Here is a 25,561-nt window from a genome sequence, read left to right as displayed (position 1 = left end):
CTACTATCACATTATTCCTCAGACACTCTAATTCATGTTTACAACACTAAAAGATGCTTATTTTTAATTGAGGTTAGTGATCGAGCAAGATTTTGAGTGATTACTTCATTTTTCTCTAATTTCTTTTTTTTCTAATCCTTAGTATTTTTTAATATGTCAGGTAGAAGATTTATCGTGGACATTGTTTTATGTGATTTTGGAGCTTTTCCTCTTTCTGAAATATCGAGCCTAAGTTGACATTGTTTTTAATTCACAGTCACAAGATAAGATATATTCTTAAATATAGAACTTTTCTTGAAAGACCATGGCCTGAAAAGAAAGAAATAAAAGATTTTGTTTAATGTTATGAATGCTAGTACCTTAAATACTTCTACAAATATCAAATTATAATGTAATTTCATTGTTCTGTTTTCAAAATTTTTATGAACTTTGTTGACATACAGGGTATATTTTTCCCAAAGTTATCTAGCTAATGCGCTAGTCATAATAAGTGTCAGTCTGTTTTGTATTTATTTATTACTTGATTATTCTTAATTATTTTTGTATGTAAATTAAGTTTTCACAATCATTATTAATTAGTACATTATTCTACTTCTGTAATAATTTACATTTATACATACACTTAAAATTTTATATTTTAGCATATTTATGTAACACATTTATATGTACTTTAATATATAAATTACATTAAGGAGATCTTCAAGTTCTATTTAGAATGCTTACCTACATTTGAAAGTAAATTATTAGGTATTAACCATAAATGTGAATGACAGGCTTTGTTTGTGTGTTGTTCATAATGTTAATTAGAATGAGATCCTATGAGATAATATGTTCTTTGATCCTGTATAATTTCAGGGGTGCCATAAATGACATTAAAGTAGGCATTTAGTTATTTAGGCTTCCCAAAACCTAAGCTGAAGCCAGATAGCAAATTTTAGCTGAATATAAAGGTTGAAGCCAAACTTTTAATACATCCCTAATGTGATAAATTACTTAGTTATATAATTACAGTTTTTTAAGTCCTATACTTATGTAGGTATTATTGACTTAATGAGAACATATGCTGTCTAGACCTCATGCATTTGTATATATTTTATTATAGATCATATATCCCCACTTAGTAAGTCAGTCTTTTATGTCTGTTGTAAAGTAAAAATCATCCCAGAGACCACTTGGAAGTTTAGGGCTTAAATTATAGCTAATTCCATTCATTCATGAAATATTGAATGTGCCTGTATTGTTCTAAAATCCTGCAGACACAGAAATGTACAAAATAGTTGCTATTCTCACCAAGTTCACAATGAATTAGGGAACTTGGCAGTTAAATAAGTAATTAATTATAAATATAATGAATATTAATATATGTAGGTTTCTGTGAGAGGATATGGGAGATCTGGAAAGATAAGAGATAATGAATGGAAAGATGGTGGGAAATCAGGTTAAAGGATTTTTGCAGAGAGGAGTGTGACATTCATGAACACTGGCTGTAGTGAGGGGAATGGTTTGGAGGGGATAAAAATGGAGTTAGGGAGACCAGGTAGGAGGCTCTTGTAGTGATTTAGATGAGAAGGTAGTGTTGTAAAAATGATGTACAAATTTTACATTCCATTCTTTTTCATACAACAATTATCCAGCACCTACTAAGGGACATTATTAATTGGCACTCCTGTAAAAAACCCTTTTATGACTCTGGTAAAAATGCAGTGTAGGTTAAAAGTGACAATGTCTTTTAAGAATAATGAGATAGAGATGTTTCCCAAATGGTAGAAAGATTTTGAGGTACGATTTCTGATTTCATACCCTGACCAGTTTTATTGACTGATAGATTGATATATAACTTTTTACTTTCAGACGTCATCTAAAGTAGATATTATAGTAAAAGAGAACAAAAAGGATGCAGTGAAACTGTAAAATGTTACATTAAGAACCAAGAAAAATGTCTGTAATAAAGGGGCAGGGGGTGTTAAGTGAAAATCTAGATTAAGGAGTATTATTATAGTTCTCTGAATAATTAAGTCTTAGCCCTGAGACAGATCAAAGAGAGAATCATACTGGATAACAAATCTCTCATAGTTATTTAAAAATTATATATATATATATATATATATATATATATATATTTGTGTGTGCATATGTGTGTGTATAAGAATATGTATATATATGACATTTTATTAGGCAGTCTAAATCTTTCCTGAATCTTGAGGCGTTTTATGTATGAGGATATTTCAACAGAAAATAAAAATGAAGCTCCCTCAACTACTTTTCATCTGAGGTTACCTTTTATTTTCATTTGAAAATGAAAATGAGTTTCAAATCCAAATGAGTGTATTCTAATATTGTATATAAAAAACTTTGGTAGTAAATCACTGATGTTTTGGTAATGTCATCAGTGTATTTTAATACCCTACTATGTAGGATCAGTAACCTGGAATTAGTTTTTTATTAAGTAGTATTTTAGGAACTTCACAGTCCAAAACATGCTGATTCATTATAAATGAAGTAATTTTAAGATTTTTTTTTAAAAAGTAAATAATATCTTAATATATTCTTCCTACAAGAAGAGCTAAGATAATTCAGATAGGGAAAAGTTTAAGGGCCTCATCTATTTCCCTAGCCTGGAAAAACTATTTTTTAACAGGTAGATGTTTATCTTGATTTTTTTGATGTACAGGTTTATATATGTATATGTGGAAATACATTGTTCTATCTCCTGTTTTTTATTTTTATTTTTTTGTGAGGAAGATCAGCCCTGAGCTAACATCCATGCTAATCCTCCTCTTTTTGCTGAGGAAGATTGGCCCTGAGCTGACATTTATTGCCAGTCCTCCTCCTTTTTTTCCCTCTCTTTTCTCCCCAAAGCCCCAGTAGATAGTTGTACATCATAGTTTCACATCCTTTTAGTTGCTGTATGTGGGACGCCACCTCAGCATGGCCGGAGAAGCGGTGCGTCGGTGCGCGCCCAAGATCCGAACCCACGCCGCCAGTAGCAGAGCGTGCACACTTAACCACTATGCCACGGGGCTGGCCCCTCTCCTGTTTGTTTTTGTTTTTTTTTTAAGATAAATGGTTTACTCTATGTGTTTTGAAGATTTACAAATGAAGAGAATGCCGTACTTTTACCAAAAAGGTTTTTATCTACAGAAAGCAAGGATGAGATGTTTCAATATTAGAAAACTCCTGTTAATGTAATTCACTACATTACCAAAGAGGAAAAGCTAAATAATTACCTCAGCAGATGCTAAAGACATCTGATGAAATTTAATACTTTCTCTTAGAAACTGAGGCAGAAAAACATACTTGGTTTATTTTCTGTGCTGTTCCAGAAGTAACTTTCATATGGATGTATGTATGTTGTATATGTGTGTGTGTGTACCATGAACTCAGTACAGTTTAGTTGAAAAATGATTAAAAAAAGAAAAATCATCTGTGATTGAACTGAGATTATGCCTGTATATTTTCTCAGAATCACTCAGAATTACAAAATGTTTGTAACTATTTTTCTAATGAATTTATTACATTTTTGCTATGTCATTAAATTTTTTTCTCTAAAAGTATATAGTGTGGAAGAATTATATTTTATTTAACCATTCACTCATGTTAGAACATTTAAGTTATGTACATCTTAAATTATTCCCTGAGATATTCCTTAGAATAGAGTTAAAGTTTCTGGGTCAATGGGTATGTGAAATTTTTTGATCCTTGTTTTGATTTGCCCTTTCGAAAGCTTTTATAACAGTGGTCTGTGAAAGAGTCCATTTACGTATGTGACATGTTGACAGGCAAAAAGAAGAACTGGAGAAAATTATATGAATTATTGTATATAAAGCAAGCCAACCTTTCACATTTTGTAGGTGCTTTTAAAAATGACTCTGACTTTTTTTTTTGACTCCTCAGAAAACCAGACAAGCAAAACAATAGATGCTTCTATTAATAAGAAAGCAGCTGATAGCACATCACAGGTAAGATTTTTACTTCTGTTTCAAAGTAAAATTTTAATTACAATCCACAAGAGAATGGTTTTCCATCAATATTGTTTGATACAATGAAAGTTATTCTATGTCTATTTTTTACAACTGTCCAAAGATTTTGAAAGAGCTTCTCTGCAACATTTGAGAAGAATTGAGTTTCTTTGCTTAGTAATTCTCTCAGAGATAATATTAGTTTATTAGATTAACTAAGTGCTTGGATTATATAATTGACAGTCTAGTTATTTGCCTTCATATAGTGTAAAGATTCAGTCTGCACATGTAACGTCCTTCTGGCCCATCTTGTTAAGAGGGTCTCACTGGCTTACCCCCTACCCCCAACACATATACAGAGACACCATTTTAGTTTCTTCAAAGCTGATTAGAAATAGCTTTTTGGAAGAAAATCTTGGTCTTTCTGATAGCTTATTAACACTTTGCCAGTCTTGGTACTTGTTCATGTTACATCTTAATCACCCAGGCATGGAGTAGCTACTTTTTTCCTATGTTAACAATGTTCTTCCTTCTTCTTTCCCTGTATAGCTTTAGATGTAATAGATTTATAGCGAAGTCATTAGGTTGTTGATAGTTTTATTATATTTTCTTCTCATCCTCTTAATCATTTCAAGAAACTCATATATTTTTCCTAGAAAAACAAAAAGTCTTGAATAAGCCAGGCATGAATAAATGACATAAATTTTAAAACAAAGGCATAATAATCTTTAATTATGTCTGTTTTCCTTTAAAATGGACCTTTGACCAAAGCTAGATATACACCATGGTTTATAGATCAAATTAAAGCTGTTAGAAATATTTTATTTCTTACAAATTTTAGCAATCTTTATATATGATATTAAACTTCAAAGTTGTGATTGTTTCTGAGGATGTCTTATGTATTATAGCTATGTTTCAATTAAAAGTAATGGAGTACTTTGCTTTCTGAAAGACGTGGTATAGAAAATGTTAATATATTCAGTGATTTTTATGTGATATTTATAGGAATTCTAGCTTTACTTTATAAAGTAAACGTAAACGAACAATTTACAAACATCTTTATTTCTCTCAGTGATATTTTTGTTTGGACAAGCTAAGTAACATTTTCAGGACAGGAAAATGGACATTATAATGGTGTTTCCTCATCTTATAAATGGTGAAAGAGTGATAGAAATGGTGATAGAGTTAGAAATACTGTCTAATAGGGTAGCCACTAGTAATGTGTAGCTATTCAAATTACAATTAAGTATTACTTCCTTTGCCATAGTAGCCCCATTTCAATAGCCACATGTGGCTAGTGACTACCATATTGGAAAAGACAGATACAGAACATTTTCATCCTTGTAAAAGGTTATATTGGGTTGCTGAAATGCAGTGTATGTAATATCATAAACATTTAAGTGAAATTAAAATTGATATAAAAGTTGCTCTACTTTTAAAATTCATGAAAAATAATCAAATAAAATAATATAAAATCCAATTATACCCAACTGCTTATTATATTCTAGAAAATCTAAAACATCATGTACTACTTCACACATCATAGGTTTTAGAATCTAAAATATTTTACTTTACATTGTACTGTATAACTGACATATTTGATAAAACAACTTGTACCAATCAATCCAAAAGTCACCTGAAACAGTAAGTAACTGCATCAGACAGCAAAAAGACAGTACAACCAAATATTAAGCTCTTAATGGATATTTTATTTGGCTTAGAGGAAGAGGAATTCAGTACCATCTTATGAAAAACATACAAGCAGTTTGACTAGGCAGCTAACCTGTGAAAGTAATGCCTTGTCAAAAATAGCAAAGTTTCAGCTTTGAACAAGTGCTAGTTATGAATGTGAATAATAAATATAATATGCAAGTTTTATTATATAATGAGAAACCATTATGGAAATATACATGTGCCGCCAATTATAAATCCACGTTTTGCTAGTTTGACTTTTGTGGTACAAATATAATTTATGTCATTGTGCTGAATATCTTCATTAATGTCATGCTATTGGTCTTTTGAAGATATATTAAGAAATTACATACTAGCTTTCTACCCAATATGTCACTTACTAGCAAATAGAAAGTAATGTGAAATAGGTAGACTGTGATTTTTTAGAATGTCACTTTCTAAGTACACGTGGCTAACTTCTTTTTTCTGTGCCAAATCTTACTTAGTTGTACTTCTGAATGCTTTAAGGCTAGCATAGATTAAGAGGAATCTTGGATGGCTTGTATGGAAATGATTGTTGTTCAGTCATACCTAATTAGGAAATAATTAAATATGTAAACTATTTTTTTTGTGGTCCTTGAATGAAGATTTCTCAGATGTCCCCCAAATAAGTATTTATTAGCATATTTCATATAATGAATTATTATTACATATTTTATCCATATATTTCATATGTACATTATTAATATATTTCATATGGTGAAAAGTAAACTTATTAATTTATTTAAATTATCAGCATACATTGTAAAACAGCGTGGCATTCTTTTTATGCTTCTATCTGTAGTTATATTGCTGTTTGAGGAACTCAGGCTCACCCTCAAGGTTGCCGATTTGTTAGAAGGACTTATAAGACCCATAGCAGGTTATACTCATGGTTATGGTTTACACAGCAAAAACGTAGAGAGCGAAAACAACAGGAAAAAGATATGTACCAAGTGGCGTTCAGAGAGGTCAGGCACAGGCTTCTAAATCCTCCCCTGGAGGATTGCACAGGATGTGCTTTCTCTCTGGTTATTAACTGCAGGGACATGTGCCAAGAATCTCTGCCCAGAGAAGCCTGTTTGAGTCTCAAGGTCAGAGGTATTTTAGAGGGCTGGTCATATAGCCACGTCTTTCTGCGTAACCAATCATGGCAGTCACAACTCAGGACCCCAGCAGTGAAGCCACGTGTACATCATCAATCTTAATGTTTGTGCACATCAATCCTGACAAGCCAGTATGACATAGTCCATTATTCAACTTATGCATAAGAAAATTGCAAATCGTTAATGTAAACTTTCCAAGGGCTGCATTCCTAGTAGCTAACCAATCCTCTATTATAGTTTCAAATTCCCTTGGAGAGATGTGCAGGGAGTGGACAACCAGGTCTTCTGTGTTAACTTTCTTTGCAATTGTTGAAGTGCTCTACTCTAGCCTTTCAAATATGTTCTTGTTATTTGTTTCACTACAAAAAGAAAAAACCTACAAAGCCAATATCTTTGCTCTCTTGAAATTTTCTTAGTGTTCACCTAATGAGAGTGGCCATTGGAGAATGACACATGATTAGATAACTTTTTAATAAAATAAGTTCTTCGTACAGTCATGCATCGTTTAACAATGGGAATATGTTCTGAGAAATGCATTGTTAGGCGGTTCCATTGTTGGATGGTTTCATCGTTGTGTGAGCGTCATAGAGTGTACTTACACAAACCTAGATGGTATAGCCTACTATACACCTAGGCTTTGTGGTACTAATCTCATGGGACCACTGTCATATATGTGGTCTGTCATTGACCAAAACATCATTATGTGGTGCATGACTGTATTAAAACCTATTTGACACAACTTTTTTTTTTTGGATGGTTTCAAGTTGAGAACTTCAGTAATATGTGTAAATGCAGATATAAACATGTGATGTCTCTGATTAGATAAGTATTCTCAGAAATAATGTCAGAAAAAATGTAAAGATACATAGATATGTATATGTGTCTGTTTATGAATCTGCACCTAGTGGCATAGAAATAATCCTAGCTCTAGAGTCAGACAACCTGGCTCCTGTCACTTAATAGTGGGTAACCTTTGGGCAAGTTATTTAACGCCTTAGACTTCTCACTTTTAAAATGTAGCTAATGCTGGTACTCATCTCATAGGATTATTATAAAGATTAAATTTGTTAATGAATATAAAAGATTTATCACAGAGCCTGATAGGAATAATGCTGGCTATCATGATTATCTTATAATTGCTATTAATACCTATTGAAATAATTACCAATTTTATTTCTCAGGAAGAAAATATAGCCAGGAAACTACCTGTAGTATATGATAATAGATATATTAGTTAGGTTATGATCAAGAAAAATAGAATTCAATAGATTAGATCATTGATTGTAGACCTTTTTGTCCTATTATACATTATACATTATAGAAAAATGTGCACTTTTATAATAGAACATCAAAACATGAAATGAAAACAACAAAATTAATGGGAGAATAGACAAATTGACCCTTTTACCATTATTAAAGTTTCCTTCTTTGTGTCTCATCAATATTAACATCGTCACGGCAGCTTTTTTGTGCTTACTTTTTTTCAGTCTGTTTGTATCCTTGTATTTAAAGTGAGTATCTAGGAGAAAAAATAGTTATTTCTTGCTGTGTTATCCCAAATAACAATCCCTACATTTTGATAGGAAATTTCAGTCCATTTGCAGTTAGTATAATTATTAATATGGTTGTATTTAGGTCTGCTGTCTTGTAATTTTAAAAATTTGTTTCATCTTTTTTTGTGTGTGTGCTTTTTTCCTACTTTGTGTTAACCTTTTTATTTCTTTTTAAGTCTTCTATCTTAATGCTTCTGTTGCTTTTCTAGCTGTATGGGTATTACATGTTTTTTTTTAGGGTTTGCTCTAGGGTTTACCATATGTATGTAAATTGTAAAGTTATTTCATTATTCTTAGAGTTAATATTGAATGAATTAGTGGCTTGCCACTGTATATTTATATATACCCCCTACTGCTCTTCATTTTCTTATTACATTCTTGTTTCCATATGTATTATGGTCTTACTTTCACATATATTGAATATGTGAAATAGCATATGTAGATGCTACAGATCTATACATTTGTTTTTAACTTTTGCCTTAGAATGTCATATGTCTTTTAAAGAAATTAAGGAAAGATATATTGTCTTTATGGGGCCGGCCTGGTGGCATAGCGGTTAAGTGCGTGCACTCTGCTTCAGCGGCCCAGGGTTCGCAGGTTCGGATCCCAGGCGCGCACAGACACACCGCTTGTCAAGCCATGCTGTGGTGGCGTCCCATATAAAGTAGAGGAAGATGGGCATGGATGTTAGCCCAGGGCCAATCTTCCTTGGCAAAAAGAGGAGGATTGGCATTGGAAGTTAGCTCAGGGCTGACCTTCCTCACAAAAAGAAAAGAAAAGATATATTGTCTTTAATATTTATCCTCATATTTACTTTTTTGGTTCCCGTTATTTTCTGTAAATCTGAGTTGGCATTTCCTTTCAAACTGTAGAATTTTCTTACAGTGTAGATCTGCTAGTGATGAGTTCTCATTTTTTGTATATCTAAAAAATGTACTTTTTTCTGTTTAGCCTTCTTTTTTCAAGGATAGCTTTATTGTATATAGAATTCTTAGTTTATAGGTTTTAAAAAAATTATCAGCCCTTTGAGTATATTGTTTAAATGTTTTCTTGATTCCATAGTTTCTGATCAATACTCAGCAATAACTCTTTGCTCCTCTGTAACATGTAATTTTCTCTCATTGTTTTCAAGATTTTCTCTTCATTATTGTCTTTCAGTAGTTTGAGTAGGATGTGTGTAGGAGTAGGTATATTTAGTTTATCCTGCTTGAGGTTCATTGAACCTCTTGGCTTTGTAAATCAATGTTTTCATCAAATTTGGGAAGATTTTGGCCATTATTTCTTAAAATAACTTTTTCAACCCCATTCTTTCTTTCCTTTCATTTAGAGTTTTGCTGAACTGTTTCTTTTTATTGCACAGGTCTCGGGTTCTTTTCATATTTTCTTCTGTTTTTCTTTCTGGAAAATTTCTATTGATCTAGCATCAATTTCTCTAAGTCTTTTCTGCCACCTACAATCTGCTCTTGAATCTACTTAGCTAATTTTTATTTAGTAATCATACTGTCAGCCCTAAAATTTCTGTTCTTATTTCTTTAGTTTCTACTTGTGAGATTTCTTATTTGCTCATTCATTAATATCACGTTTTCCTTTAATTCTTTGAACATATTTTTAACAGCTGTTTTGAAGTCTTTGTTGAATTAAACATCTGGCTCTGCTTGGAGTTGTTTTCTGTTGACTATCTTTTGTCTTTAGTTGAGTTCTACTTTACTGGTCTTTGCATGTTTGTCTAGTAATTTTTGGTAAATTTAAAATTTAATGAATTTTGAAAAGTGGACCATATAGATATGTTGCAATGAGTGGATTCTGTTGCATTCTTCAAGGATTTAAGAACTTTTACTTTGGATTTTACGGATTAGTTGTGTTAGTTAACAAGTCATTTTCTATGAAGTCATTATCATAGACAGGTTTATAATTGTAAGATTTAGTATTACATCAATATCTTCAGATTGGGCCTGAATTTTCTAACATCAAGAAATTATTTTCTTTAATTTCACAAAATTTGAGTTTTGCAGATGAAAATCTTAATCATAGGAGTTGATCTCAGTATATCATAAAGTAATTATGATTAGCATTTATTAAGCAGTTACCATGTGTCATGCTTGGTGTTAAGGTCTTTGTATACATATTTGGATTAATCCTCGTAACAGACTCCATATTCAGATTTTGGAAATTGAGGAAATTACCTTTTAATATAAATTCACATAGCTAATAAGTTCTGGAAGTAAAAGATGCACTCAGTCTTTTTGACTTAAAGATCATGTTTCTTTAGGTCTGTGTTGTACTTCTTTCCCTTTTTGTTGCTATTATATAGGTTAAAATTTTTTTAATTACATTTCTAATGATTTTGGACAATGGGTTGACATGGTCAAATTGGATATTAGTTAATATTACAGCACACCATATCCTATCATACCATACCATGCTTTAGGGAAAAAAATAGATTTAGGTTATTTTATGTAACCCAGTTTTAGCTTTAAAGTTGCCTTTAGTGTTTTTTGTGAATTAATATTGACAGTTTAGTGTAGGATTGGTCAACATTTTAAATGTTGGAAAATGAATGTTTCTGTTTAATCACTTATCACTTAAAGCCCCTGTTAACTTTAATATATCTATGACAGTTTAAAAAAAAAACTCCTGGGGCCCGCCCCGTGGCTTAGCGGTTAAGTGCGTGCGCTCCGCTACTGGCAGCCCGGGTTCAGATCCCGGGCGTGCACCGACGCACCACTTCCCTGGCCATCCTGAAGCCACGTCCCACATACAGCAACTAGAAGGATGCACAACTATGACATACAACTATCTACTGGGGCTTTGGGGGGGAAAAAAAAAGGAGGAGGATTGGCAATAGATGTTAGCTCAGAGCTGGTCTTCCTCAGCAAAAAGAGGAGGATTAGCATGGATGTTAGCTCAGGGCTGATCTTCCTCACAAAAAAATAAATAAATATTAAAAAAAAAAAAAAAAACTCCTAAAATTTCTTGTGAAAATATTTCAAAATTATTTTTTACATGGCAGATGTTTAGCTCATGAGTATCCTGTGGTCTTTTATCTGACAAACTCTCTTTCTTTAGGTAAAACCATTTAGGGGTCCAGATTGAACCAGGCTACTCATTATCTTCATTTCCCCCCAGTATTTCATTTTCCTTTATGTCTGCCAGAGTTTCCTTTGCATAATGCAGAAGTTTTGTTTTTCAGAGTGGTAAAGCCACAGGCAGTGATTCAGGAGGTGTCATTGATCTCACAATGGATGATGAAGAGAGTGGAGCTTCACAAGGTACTTAAATATAAGTAATTGTGCTAAAGAATGCTTTGATACCATTTTTTCCTCTTAATCCACTATAATATTCAATGAAGACAGATCTCTACAGCGTCATGCTTGGTGTATTTGTATCCCTTTTAGTATGACAGTTTTTTTAGATTAGAGTTAAAAAATAGAAATCAAATCTTGAATGAATATGAACAAGGCATAAAGGAAAACAGAGCAATTAGGAGACTATTTAACTTGTGGGTTACCTTTCTTTTTATATCTATTTCACTTGATCCTTGCAACAACCTTGTAATGCCCATTTTAGAGTTGAGGGTAGATTCAGAGAGTGGGAGTCAGTAAGGGATCTGGGGATCAAATTAAATGTTCTTTCTGTGTGTGTGTGCGCGTGCGCATGTGCGCACACACATGATAGTTTTAAGTGTGTATATATTTAATGTTGGTTATTTGAAATAATAATTTCCTTTATTTAGTGTTATATAAATAAAAATGAAAGTAATGTTAAAAAGCATGCAAACCCAAAATCCTCAATATTATTCTGAGTTGCAATATTTAGAAATTATATTGGATAATATTAACCAATATTCCCAATTATTCTTCTGCAGTGTTAATAGGTGTTCTATGAATAAAAAGTTCAATATTAAATATGCTTGGGAAATGCTGAATTAAACAAAATTATGAGTTTTTTTCTTAATACAGACTTCTCTAAGCCTTTATTATGCTAATTTATAATGTAATTCTTCAAGAATGATTCAAGATACAAAGTATTTCTCAGACTTATTTGACTGCACAAAATAATTGTTCACAGACGTTATCTGTAAAACTCTGTGATAATTATATAAGGCTTGTGGGAAATCTAGTCAGATCAGGTGATAAGTTAATTATTACCTTAAAGACATTAAATTTTTTAAAAACCTAAAGATTTGAAAAATTGTATTTTAGTATATAAGATAGTTCAGTTGGTTTTAGGACAATAAAACTAAGTAGCTATACAATTGATTCTGTGACAATAAAGTCAATTTTTTTGTATAAAACTGATGTAAAATTAGAAGATTTATGCCATCATTTGTCAGCGTTGAGTTCATATTAGTATGATTATTCTTAAAAAGTTTCAAATTATCTGTATTGCTTTTATTATTTTTTTTACAAACAAGTCTAATTATAATGAATCTCTAGAGGACAGAAATAAATACAGTTTATTTTTGAGAGGAGACAGGTAGGGCTGATTCTGAATAAAAAAGTAAAGTAACCAAAGTTTGTTAGCAGAGCTCTTGCCCTTTTCCTTTCTAGTGTCCTTGCCTCGTGGGGTCTCTTTCCATTGTCCCACCTTGAATGTATCGTAAATTCTCCCATTCTAAAGTGCATTGTTCTCCATCAGCACCCAATCAAAGTAACAGTTGCTAAAGCCTTAACTTTTCTTTACATTTTAGTGAGGAATTCCATAGGACAGAAGTCAATGGGGATCATTTTGGTTAGAAGGTCTTTTGCCTTACACTCTTTATATTATGCTGTATAGTGGTTACCTAGTTTTAAGGGCTTTTTCTGAGATGCAAACATTTATTTCATAGGCTGTTGGAGACCTTTCTTGAGATTAGACACTCTGTGTGTATTTTATTTTAAAGACTGCATAGTGTAGATAAGCAACCATCTGTGTTATCAAACAAAAGAACCTAAACAACAGCAGATTAATTGGAATTCAAGATCACTGGTAAAACTCACCATTTTATAGGTATTTGTCTAGGGGAATGTCCTTGCTATATATACATAGATATATATAAATGTAGGAAATGAAATTATTCTGATTGACATGATATTGTATTGAGTTCACAAGTAGGATTCTTTCATGAAAAACAAACAAAATGTAAAGCTGTATTTCTGTAAATGTGAATTAGAATATGTGATAGAACCAACAATGAATTATTTAAGGTCCTGACTTGGTTTTCAAATTGGCAGAAGTACACATAATTAAAATAGAAATTATTCTCTTAGCGGTAAATGTGACTGAGTGACAGAAGTAAAATTCACAAATAAAGCAAAAACCTATATTTCTGATTATCTTCTATCAATAATCGTAGTGTCTCACTTTTAATTAACAGAACCTAAAAAGCTAAATCACACTCCTGTGTCAACCATGAGTTCTTCTCAGCCTGTGTCTCGACCGTTGCAACCCATCCAGCCAGCACCACCTCTTCAGCCATCTGGGGTGCCAACAAGTGGACCATCTCAGACAACCATACATTTACTACCTACAGGTAAACTTGCTGAATTATTGAGCTGAAGCTTTAGTTTTGCTTCCAGTGAAATGTGACTATGGAATTGAGTGGAATGGAAAGATTAGACAGAAAATTAAGAAGAATAATCATTGCTATTTAGAAGACAGTATGTCTTTTTGAATGCAGTATGACTTAGTTTTGTTGACCCTCTTATGTAGCAGCACTGATACAGAATGATTATAAAGAAGACTTAAACTATATATGTCTTTGTTATCTGCCACTGTAAAAAGCAGAAATGAATATAGTTTCTCTGGAAGGGATGGATGTAATGATTCATTCTGATTATAACCAAGAAGTGGACATTGATTGATCAAACAGGTATTTTTAAATGATTTTTAACTTGAACTAGTTTTAACTGGTCTAACACTACCATCAGGAAATATGCGCTGTTATTTTACTTGCTACCTCTCAAGAAGCTGTAAATCAGCTTCTTGTAGCCTGTATTTCCTAAACTGTTTGGAAGCCAATCAAGACAATTTGTCTTCTTCATAAAATAACCCATTGCTTGCAGATTTAGCTGCAAAATACTTATATAAGTACTCGTTAAGGAAAACTTTGAGTTCACATGAAATTTTATCCAGTGAAATTAAAATGACCGTCACCTAAGTTAGGTAATTTAGAAGGAAATATCATTATGCAAACCCATGTGCAGTATAGATAATAAAATGGATAATAAAGAGATGAAGAGAGAAGTTTTCCTCCTTGTATACGTCCCCTTTCTAAAGGTTCACATTGAAAGTTAGAATATGTAAAGACTAAGGAGCCTTTAGTAAAGAACCTTTTTATCTTTGTTATAGCCAGTGTTTACCTCCAGATTTATTTTATTATAGAACCCATTTTTCCATATGAAAGTAGATTTATTATTGTTTTTTATTATTTGGTTAATATGTGGTCATTTGTAAAATGTGATTCTAATTCAGAGAGTTATTAACAAGTTGTTAACTCCTAAGATCATTATTATAGTTTCATGCTGTCAGTTCACGTTTAGGACTCAATTTTTGATAAATGTATACTAACATCATTCAAGGTATTAATGCTCTCTGGAACATGGATTAAGAGGAATGCCAGAAAAGGAAGAAGTCTGTATTTTAATGGATGTTTTATTGTTTTGAGTAAGAGATAGTTTGGTTCACCTGAAGAAATTGTCAATTGCATTAGCCAGCCAGTTTCTTGAACTGTGGGAATACAGAGTTACTCTTTTGGATTTATACTCATTGGTAGAAGGCCTGGAGGGCCTAAAATTTCACTCTGCAAGAACAATTTAACATTGAAGAGGAAAAATTTACTTTTTTAAGACACACCTATAAGATGATACTCTCAAGTCTAAACCCTTTCTTTATCTTCACATGCTTATTATCTAGTCAGAGTAAAGAGTGGGAAGGGCATTGCACATGGTTGAGGTGCTCTTTTCTTTTGAAGCTTGGATTGTAATAATATTAATTTTGATTGGCCTTATCATTCTTATCTTTCAAAATTACAAGAGGAGACTGTTGTCTCTATTTCTCTCTTTATCATAGATTTTGTGCAAAGTTCATTACCATTTAATACTGTTTACTTAACATAGAATTTACTGCATTCTTATATATTATTCTGCTTTTCATTAGCTCCAACCACCGTGAATGTAACACATCGTCCAGTAACTCAGGTGACCACGAGACTCCCTGTACCAAGAGCTCCTGCAAACCACCAAGTGGTTTATACAACTCTCCCAGCACCACCAGCTCAGGCTCCCCTGCGAGGAACTGTCATGCAGGCTCCTGCTGTTCGGCAGGTCAATCCCCAAAATAGTAAGAAACTCTTTTCTTGTATTTGGCCCCAGGTTATATGTAGTTCTTCAGCATTTAGTTGAAGTGGCTTATTAGGTTTAGCAAAAAAGTGCTGGTAATATTACATTAAAACTCTTAATTCATTTTTTTTCCTTTAGGAAAGTTAACCAGAAAAATTGGACATGTATATTACATGATTTGTGCTTCGTGTGTTGTCTTCAGTTTAACTTTAATTATTTATGGCCTCTACTATCACAGTACCCTATTTGAGGTTGGCCTACACTCCACTCTATTAAGAGGTACCTTGCCTAATTAAAGTGGGAATGATCAGTTGTGACTTAGCCCAGATGATGGAAATAATGGTAAAGGATCAACTGTGATTTAGCCTCCAATGAGAGAGAGTCTTAAAGATATGGAAGGTGGCTGAGAAATAAAAGACAAGAAAATGTTAAAGGAAACTTGTAGTTTCCGTATATGTTTTTTAGTAGTGAAATATATTATACAAACAGAAGTTTATATAAAAGGTATATTTAAAGTTTAAAGAAAAATAATAAAATGGGCCACCTGTGAACTCTTCACCAGGCTAAGAAATAGAGCTTTATCAGTATCCTACAAGCCTACCATATGACCACCCTTAATTGCATCCCTCTCCCTCTTTATCAGAGGTAACCATCATCCTTACTTGCTGCTTTTCTGTATGGTTTTGCCACCTATGTAGGTATCACTGAAAATACTTAGTTTTGCAAAGTTTAATAGCAAGGACAAATCTAGTTGTTTAAAGAAACTGTAGTAATGCCATTATTAGGTGATGGCTTCCAGGAGAAAATAAACTAAGCAGAGTCTCTGGTTCACAATCTGGCTTCAACTTTCTCAAGTTTATAAGAGCTTCTCTGGGGCAGTCAGTCAGCATGGTGATGAATGAGTTCTGGGAAACTGGGCTCACAACAGCCAGTGTATCTGGTAGAACTATGGTATCAACCAGGTATTGAATATATGGCAGGAATATGGTTTGGGCAGTAGATGGCTCTAAATTTTCTGCTTCTGTTGCCCTGATGTATGTCAAAACAGTTTTCTGTTGGGTGAAATGAGTACCCTCAGCTGATCAGCAGGGCATAGAAAGAAAGAGAGGAACCTCATTAACATGCGGCAGGGATTACTTAGTCAAGATTTCTGTCCTAGTTAAAAAGATGAGACAGCAGAGACAGTTGTGAAGACAGCTTTAATTTGTCTGTCTTTATAGTCACACTGCTCCATTCTGGCCTGTTTGCCTTCAACATGTGGTGTACCACCAGTGTTCCACTGTTCGAGGACTTTTGCTTATAGTCCTCTTGGAAGGGATTCCATTTATTTCTCACCTGTGCTGGATTTCCTATTCCTTGTATCTCATGTTTTCCTCTTTCTTGATAGAGAACTCTCGTACAAGTGGCATACATCCTTTAGTGGCTATGTGAGAAAGAGTTCATGGAGGTAGAATTTTTTTTTGGTTGCTTGCATATATGAAAATTTTTTTATTCTCATGCTCGAATGATATTTTGGCTGAGTGTAGACTTCTAGGTTAGAAGTATTTTTCCTTTTGAATTTTAAAAATATCACTTTATTGACTTCAAGTGCTTAATCAGTGTTCCACCAAATTTAGAATAGAATTCTAATTTTAGCCCTTAATTTTCTTTTGTAGGTGTCACAGTTCGAGTGCCTCAAGCAACTACTTATGTTGTAAACAATGGACTAACCCTGGGATCAACAGGACCTCAGCTCACAGTGCATCACCGACCACCACAAGTGCATACCGTAAGTGCTGATACTTGGCTTTACAAAATTCTCCACTGTAAAGCTGTGAAATATTAGTGTAGTTAGCAGTTTTTCTTTAAACTAGTTATATCAAAAGGAAATGATAGATCTTCTGTTTTTCCAGCAGAAGTTTATTTAAGAAAATAGATCTTACCACTGTGAACAAATGTTCCTAGGGATGACGGTCATCGAGGAGCATTGAGTTTTCTTGTGGTGGTGTACAGTGTACGAAAAGAATCCACAGCAGGGCCACGTGAAGTGAAATAAAACATTTCTACCTTATGGTTAAAAGAGTATTTTTTAGTATTAAAAAGAGTATTTTTAAAAAGTATTTTTTTGTGTTCTCACTTTATTCTTTTTCTCAAAACCTCATACCAGTTCTAACTGCTACGTTGCTATCACTTTATTGTTTTCCAGTGGTATTGGGAATTCATTTGTTAAGAGATAATGGAGAAAACCAAAGATTTTTCCTTAGATTTAACCTCTAAAAAAGTCACATTATCCCATGACATGATTACCACAGTACTTGGTATGGTATACCATGTAAATGGAAATGCTGGCTTTATGAGGGGATAGAAGATTGAGGCTGATATCACTTTTTACCAAGCAAAGCTTACTTTTTTTTTAGTACTCATAATAATGGCTAGCATTTATTGAGCATTTATTAATGTGCCAGGCACTGTCAATATACCTGGTCCTCACACAGGAATCCTTTAGGACTCTCCCTCTCCTTTTTTATCCTTTATTATAGGTATGCTAGCTAATGCACAGAGAGGTTGAGTAACCAGCACAAGGTCATACCTCATAAAAACCCATGCATTCCAGCTCTAGAGCCTATGCTCTTAACAGCTATTATTTTTATTGTCTCACTACAACGAAAAAATTAATATTAATGGAGCACTTACTATATACCAGGCACTCTATTAAGTACTTTACATGTATTCTTTAAGTCTCAAAACCCTATGAGGATTATTATTCTCCTTTTGACAGAAAAGGATACCGTGTCACAAAGATGTCAGATGGTTACTCAGTGTCGCTACCCAAGCTAGTGTCAGAGCCGTAGCCATTTTCAAACTCAGGTCGTCTGATCCTAACACCTACAGAGTGTTTTCACGGTGCTTCAAATCTGGCCCTATTAGAGTATGTGGCAAATACACCATTACTGTTGCTTACATCTACAAATAATTTCTTTCATTCCATAGTCTTTCAAAAAATATTTAGCAAAGATCTCTTATTTATACCATAGGTTTGCAAATTTGATGACCCGTCAGAGCTTTTTTGTAAAAACAGGATTCTATGTGTATTGTCTTAGAATAAACGGTGTATCTTACAGGAGAAACATTATTTTAATGTAATTTTGAAAATGTTTTTACATGGGAATTTTCAAATATGTATAGAAGTAGAATAGTATAACGATTCTTACTTACCCATCACCCCTCCTCAACAATTATCAACACTTGGCCAGTCTTATTTCATCTACAGTGCTACAAACCATGTATACGCTGGATTATTTTGAAGCAAATCCTTGATGTAATATTATTTTATTTGTAAAATTTCAATGAAAACCTCCATTGCAATGGCAAAAACAAAACAAAGCAACAACTCAGTTGACTTAACTGGGATATGAGCAGATTCAGAATCCTAGAATTTTAAGAAATAGAAGAGATTACAGGCCATTTAAGCTGTTGTCAAACTCCTTAAATTCCTGTGCTCCCTGCAGTCAAGTTCATGCCTTCAGCCATCTTCTCTTAGATCTTGCTAGCTATATGTTATTTATTTAACGTTATTTACTTAAGTGGTTAAGTCATTTTAGGAAAAAAGATCATTTGAGAGAGGAAATAACAGCAACATGGCCAGTATTCAGATGAGTTCTACTTCTTCAGCTTTCAATGTTTTATCTATTTACATTTGATTTTTTTTTCCCCTCTAACTTTATTTTAGCTTTTTAATTGTGGATTGTACCTTTTTCCAGGCGTGTATATCAATTTTCTCCACTAGGCTTATGAATTTCAGCAGATATGCATTCCTTGAAATTATTCAGCATATCTTTTTTGAGTTCTTAGTCTGTGCACATTACTGGTACTAAGCTTTGAGAAGGCATGAAGGTTAAAAAAGATATCAGACCTTCACAGAATTCACTATTTAGTGTATGTGAATTATCCATTTAATGAAATACATATTAAAATATAGTTTTTGTTAAATGAATTTCGCTTAAGGAAATCTTATTTGTTTCATGATTTCCAATCTCAAGTCATTGAGCAATAATATGTTTCACTTGGGGGAAAAAAAAATCACTCATATCCCTATTTCCTAGCTGTCACTTGAATCTTTTTTGGAAAAATTATCACATAATCTTAAAACCTGGATGTAATAATAATAATGTCCATTGTTAGACAAGTCAATTTGACTTCCTAAGCTTAGTATTCATGCTTTTTCATCGTCCGGCCTTAACCTACGTTTCTGAATTTTCTTCTTCACATACCCTAGGTCTAAGTAAAAGTTAATACTTGTTTTTGCCCGTAAATTCCCTCCCTTTCCTATCCCCATGCCCTTGTTCATGCTTTACCTAATGGCAGAAAGGTACACAGCTATTTCTGCATTTCTAAAGCCTATCTTTCATGGTCCAATTTAAACGTCACCTTATTTGTGCAGACTGACCAAGAACATAATATACATTCAGCATTAAATGTGCTTATTTATAAGAATGTGCTTCTGTCTTTACATGGAAAAACAGCTTGAAAATGAAAGTACAGTTGAATAATCAAATTTCATATGATAGACTGCCACACATCATATTAAAAAATATTATATTATACTAAAATGAGAATCTGTAGCATAGATAGGGAATTAAATCATAAATTATTTTGTTAGAACTAGATGATTATTTCAGTTTCTGTCAAGGTGATGTTCCATCAGCAAGGGCTTTTATTTTCCAAGGAAAACTCAATATTTTAGATCTAGAAAGTATAGTAGAAGTAACCTCAGCACGATTATTTGGGACATGATTGGTTACAAATCACCAAATAAAACTTGCCAAATCTGGTATGGTGTTCTTGATGTAAAATGATATCTTTCTAAATGATCGCTAAGATGTTTTAGGTCTAGCATTCAGAAACGGTCCTTTCTGTGATCATTGTAAATTGACATGACTCTTCTTTTGTTAGGAGCCCCCACGCCCTGTACACCCAGCACCCTTACCGGAAGCCCCACAACCCCAGCGTCTGCCCCCAGAAGCTGCCAGCACATCTCTGCCTCAGAAGCCACACTTGAAGTTAGCACGAGTTCAGAGTCAAAATGGCATTGTACTGTCATGGAGTGTCCTGGAGGTGGATCGAAGCTGTGCCACTGTTGACAGCTACCATCTCTATGCTTACCATGAGGAACCCAGTGCCACTGTGCCCTCACAATGGAAAAAGATTGGAGAAGTAAAGGCACTTCCCTTGCCCATGGCATGCACTCTCACCCAGTTTGTATCTGGCAGCAAATACTACTTTGCAGTACGAGCCAAGGATATTTATGGACGTTTTGGACCTTTCTGTGATCCTCAGTCAACGGATGTGATCTCTTCTTCCCAGAGTAGTTAAACCTTGGAGCCTTTATCTCTTCCTCTTTCAGAGTTTCCACTTTTGTTCTTATTTAATCTTGTGCATGATACCCATTGTAAAATCCACATTGTGCAAGATTTCTTGGACAGATGTGTATATACACTACATTTGTTTATAATCACGAGTAAAATAAACTCAGCCCATAAAGCAAGAATCTTTTCCTGGACAATTCAAGCTTCAAGGTTTTGAAATGTAAATGTGCACCTTGCTTTAGTTTTGAGGCTGGGAAATATGTGTGGGTGTTTGTGTGTGTTTTTCCCTATTTATATGTTTACTGCAGTGGAATTGCCCATTTTCATTCTCAAATTTACTTCTATTCCAATATGAAGTAAGTAGGTCAAAAGATCTGAGGTATGTAACTGGCATGATTCTGCTTCTGAGGGATCTGTATGTTCATAGTTAAGTGATTTAAACTGAATCTAAACAAAACCCAAAGAAAGAAAGAAAAATGGTTAATAGTTTAAAATAGGTTAATTTGAACACAGGAAATGATCTGTTCATCTTTTCTTTTGTCTCTTCTGGGTTGTTAATTAGGTGAAAAAGATCTGCAATGGCCCCTCCCTTTCCTAATCTGACTTTTACATTTATTTTGTGCCTTAAAGATTAACCTCACAAATAAACACGGCCATTTGTGCACGATCATTTACTCTTCCCTTTGAGCCTTTCGCCCTTCATTTTTCCTTCATCTCCACCAAATATAGCACATTCCCTTCAAATAAATTTAAACCAAGTCTTTTATATATATTTTCATCAGTGGTATCACTGCCTTTAACTGCAAAAATTTGACTTGCTATTTTCTTGTAAGAATATAAATGCTTTTATTTTTAGTCACTATTTAAATTAACTCTGTGTAAAGTGGACCAAGAGAAGACCATATTGTGTAAGAAAATTTTCCTTCAAAGATATTTTAGTATCTGTGTTGCACACTGTGTTAGAAATTATGAAAGCAATTCTATTTCATTTTATCACCCAAAGCATAGTAATCTTTCAAAGGAAGTAAATAGTAAAATTCACAAAATATGGTGAGCTAAAATATCAAAGGGAAAGTCCATTTCCTCTTTATTCTCATATCATTCTTCCTGTTTTAACTTTTTAACTTTGTTTTGATGGTGCCAGTGTTGTCTGATTTACCCTATGTCAACTTTGGATAGAACTTAAAATATCTCCTCTGGGGTCATTTTCTATAACAATTAGATATAACTTCCTGTACATCTCTGTTCCTCTTCAAAGTTAATCAAATTCAGCTTAGGTCATGGGTTTTCAATATGAGTGCCAGCTCTGCTGGTATTGGGGTAGATATTTGAGTGTAGATAGTTTAGGACAGGAGAGCTGGGGTAAGTTTGGGGATGAGAATGCGGTTGAGAATATTTTGAAGGGATTCATGGAGTTTGTGAAATAATTTTTCAAGTCATCTTCCCTTACCATATTTTAATTCATATTCCTACCTTCTCAAAATAAATTAGTCATTAATTTTACCTGGAATTATAGGAGGGAGCTATCCCTTCTATTTATGCTGCTTTGTTTGCAACTTTGATGGCTTATAATAGGAAGCATTCTAGTTGTAAAGGTCAGTGTACTGTCATATTAGGTGTGAAGTTTGATTGATGCTGAAGAAAGCCTACAGATTGCCAAAATGTAAATGCTCCAAAACCTTCCTTTCACTTTCAGAAAATGAGACCACAGTGAGAATTAAAGTTTCCATGAATCAAATTTGCCAACCAACTACATAGATGTTACTCATTCTAGGACTAATGATGATGGTAAAGAAGTTGCCAATGTCATGCCAATGAAAATTTCAAAAGGGAGAAATCTAGATGTATAGGAACACCTATCTATATCTGCATGTATATATATTTTTACCTGCAGTGGTTGCAATGTCGATTATGTGTTCAAGATCATTCCCGTCTACAGAACAGAAAGCTCATGTTCAAAATTGTTCTTTATTGACCGGTTTTATGGTCACATGATAACAATTTCCTTACCTAGCCTAGAAAAGTTTCCCTTGGTGAATGTTTTTATTTATACTCACTAATCCTTTTTTTAAAAAAAGCTTTCATAGCATTATATAATCAGGTAAAAAAAGCCCAGTAGAATGAAAATATTTCATTATTTTAGCCTATATTGTGTGTTTTCTAAGAAAAAAAATTCTCAAATAGTAACCCTAAAAATAGATTTACTACAGTAAAATAAATCTTTTTATTCCAGATGGTGGAAGGAAGGTGCAAAGAGATTGTAGTTATTTGAGGAAAAAGTGTATTATAAGATGGTCTCTTCAAATTATGGGATTTAGGGGCAACAGCTCTGTTGGATTTACTGAAGTGTGCTAGGCTAGAACTATAGGCTTTTATTTGGGGCAGGTTTTCATGTTGCTGAGTGCTGACTTTGGTTTGGTTTGTTTCTTTTGGGAGAGAGAATGGAGGACTCAACTAGAAACAGCTACTGAGGACAGACTTTTTTGTAGCAGTTCACACCCCATGGTACCTTTCTTATTTCATGGTACCTTTTCACTAAGTATTACAAATGAGCTTGATTATCCCATTTTGGGAATGCAAGTTTGCTACATTTTTTAGCCTGACAATACTTGTGTAAGTATTGCCTTATTGGAAATCCTGGAAACTTCTGATATTTCAACCTGAAATGTAGGATGTTTATATGGCATTTAAAAGTAACAGTGATCTTTGTTACTCCCTACTTTGCACTTTGTCAGAGTAATTTTCACCCTGTTTTAAGTGTAAGCCTCTTTTTAAAATTATGTTCTTGCCAGTAAATTTATAAATTACATCAAAGACAAAATCTGTTGTTAATAGCTAACTTTATGAGGTAACTATCTCCCTCTATTTCTCTGGACTCACTTGTTAAAATATGCAGAATACTGTGTGCTGTTTTAACACAGTAGTTTATGAGAGAAGAGTAGAGCTTTCTTCCTTGAAAAGTGACTATTTATTGGGATACTATTTGCCTCACAGAGAGGTGTTCCCCTCTCTCCCCACGCCCATTGTCAGATAGTAAATGAAAGGTTTAATTGAAAAAAGTGACCTAAAGCAAGGAGCTTAGAATCTTAGGTACATCTGTCTGCAGAACTCCTTAAGCGGGCTGCACCATGCAGTTCTCCTACTGTACTGGATAAGTGTTAACTTAGTTTTTGTTGTTTGCTCTTTTGCTTACATTTTCCAAATTATCATTTATGCAGCAAGGTGAGTGTTAATATTGCATGATAAGCATTTATCTTGTTCCATGAATTTTCCAGTACTGTACAAGATTAACATAATAATGCCTGTGGTATCCTTCTCTCTCACCTTTGTACACTGTGATCTTAGCAGTGCCGGGTACTGCAGAGACCTTCCAAGTGTTCTCCCCGACTTTCCTTCCTGGGCTAATTCAGTGTCCTATGGTTTATTAATTATTTTAACTTTGTCATTGACCAGTCATTGGCCGATTTTATTCTCATTTCCAGAGAAACCATGTCCCAGTATTAGATTATTGCAGATAACTCTTATCTAAAACCAATGTATGATTTTGCCTTCCTTACGATTTACTGGGCAAATGATGCCCCCCGCTCCTTTTTTAAATTTTGGGGGAAAAAAAAAGATTAGAATAATTCTCATGTTTTATTAGTGTGGCAGGCTTATCTAATTCCTAAAATTTATTCCCCTTGAGCCAACCAATGGGGAGGAATAGGAAAATACAAACACCTGTTTTGTCTTCTCATCTTTAAAATGTTTTTATCATGCTAAATAAGTGTTTTTTTTTTTATTTGTAGAGTCAGCTAAGTACCCATCATTTATATTTAAATACTGTCTTTTTGAAGTTTTGTTTGTAAATAAGGTAACTGGGCAATCAAACACCTTTTGGGTATCCTGGCTTTAGTATTTTATCAGCCATTTCAAAATTAAATATAAAAATAAATCCTTTGTAGGATATTTGCATCCTGATTTTTCTTTATTGCAGTTGAAAGTGTAAATAATAAGACAATGTAAGACCTTCCTAATGTCTAATATAAACTGGGCTAGAGCCCTATTTTTATTAGGTTTTGAAGGTTTTTGTGGGTTTTTTCTTTTTTAAATGTACAGTAGAGTGGTGTCTGTATAAGTGTTAACTGTAGTGGGATTTTGTCCAGCAAGCCTGAAATTTATACTTTGAAATAAAACTACTGGGTTTTTAACATTCTGAGTACTCTGATTTATTCTGATTATTCTCAGCCCTGTGTTTCTTTCTTTTGAAAGTCTCTCACCTTGTTAAGAATCACCCATTAGACTGTCCAATATGGTTGATTTAACCTGCATGGCAATACCATGGCACTCACACCACATACAGTTCTCCAGCTTTGAGAGAAAAGTTATTATGCAGAGTTGCTCCCAGATTGGATATGCTGCTTTTAACTAAAGGGAGACAACATGAAGGTTTGCTCTATTGTGTGCCTAGCCTGCCCCACAAAAACCCTCAACTGATGCTTGTTAATGCCCAGAAAAACCACTACCTGCATTTCTCTTAGAGGTTCCTTTGACAAGGCAGTTCCACCATCCCCTAGGACTTTGTCATGA

General features: G+C 33.6%; 1 protein-coding gene across 4 annotated transcripts in view; it reads left to right on the top strand.

The window, feature by feature from the left end:
* The window catches only part of ATF7IP (activating transcription factor 7 interacting protein), a 122,670-nt gene extending 97,488 nt beyond the window's left edge, over nucleotides 1-25,182 (top strand). For all 4 annotated transcript variants that reach the window (XM_014791339.2, XM_087442713.1, XM_087442715.1 and 1 more), the window contains 6 exons: nucleotides 3,895-3,959; nucleotides 11,519-11,597; nucleotides 13,685-13,840; nucleotides 15,466-15,648; nucleotides 17,303-17,415; nucleotides 20,580-25,182. In XM_014791339.2, the coding sequence (XP_014646825.1) occupies nucleotides 3,895-3,959; nucleotides 11,519-11,597; nucleotides 13,685-13,840; nucleotides 15,466-15,648; nucleotides 17,303-17,415; nucleotides 20,580-20,999 (1,016 nt within the window). In that variant the 3' untranslated portion in view covers nucleotides 21,000-25,182. The remainder of the gene's footprint in view (nucleotides 1-3,894; nucleotides 3,960-11,518; nucleotides 11,598-13,684; nucleotides 13,841-15,465; nucleotides 15,649-17,302; nucleotides 17,416-20,579) is intronic.
* The last annotated feature ends 379 nt before the right edge of the window (nucleotides 25,183-25,561 follow it).

Source organism: Ceratotherium simum, chromosome 17 (genome assembly GCF_057802395.1).
Source record: "Ceratotherium simum simum isolate JZ-2026a chromosome 17, ASM5780239v1, whole genome shotgun sequence".
Lineage (NCBI taxonomy): Eukaryota > Metazoa > Chordata > Mammalia > Perissodactyla > Rhinocerotidae > Ceratotherium > Ceratotherium simum.
Note: the sequence above shows the minus strand (reverse complement) of the source record. Positions and strands in the feature narration are given on the sequence as shown.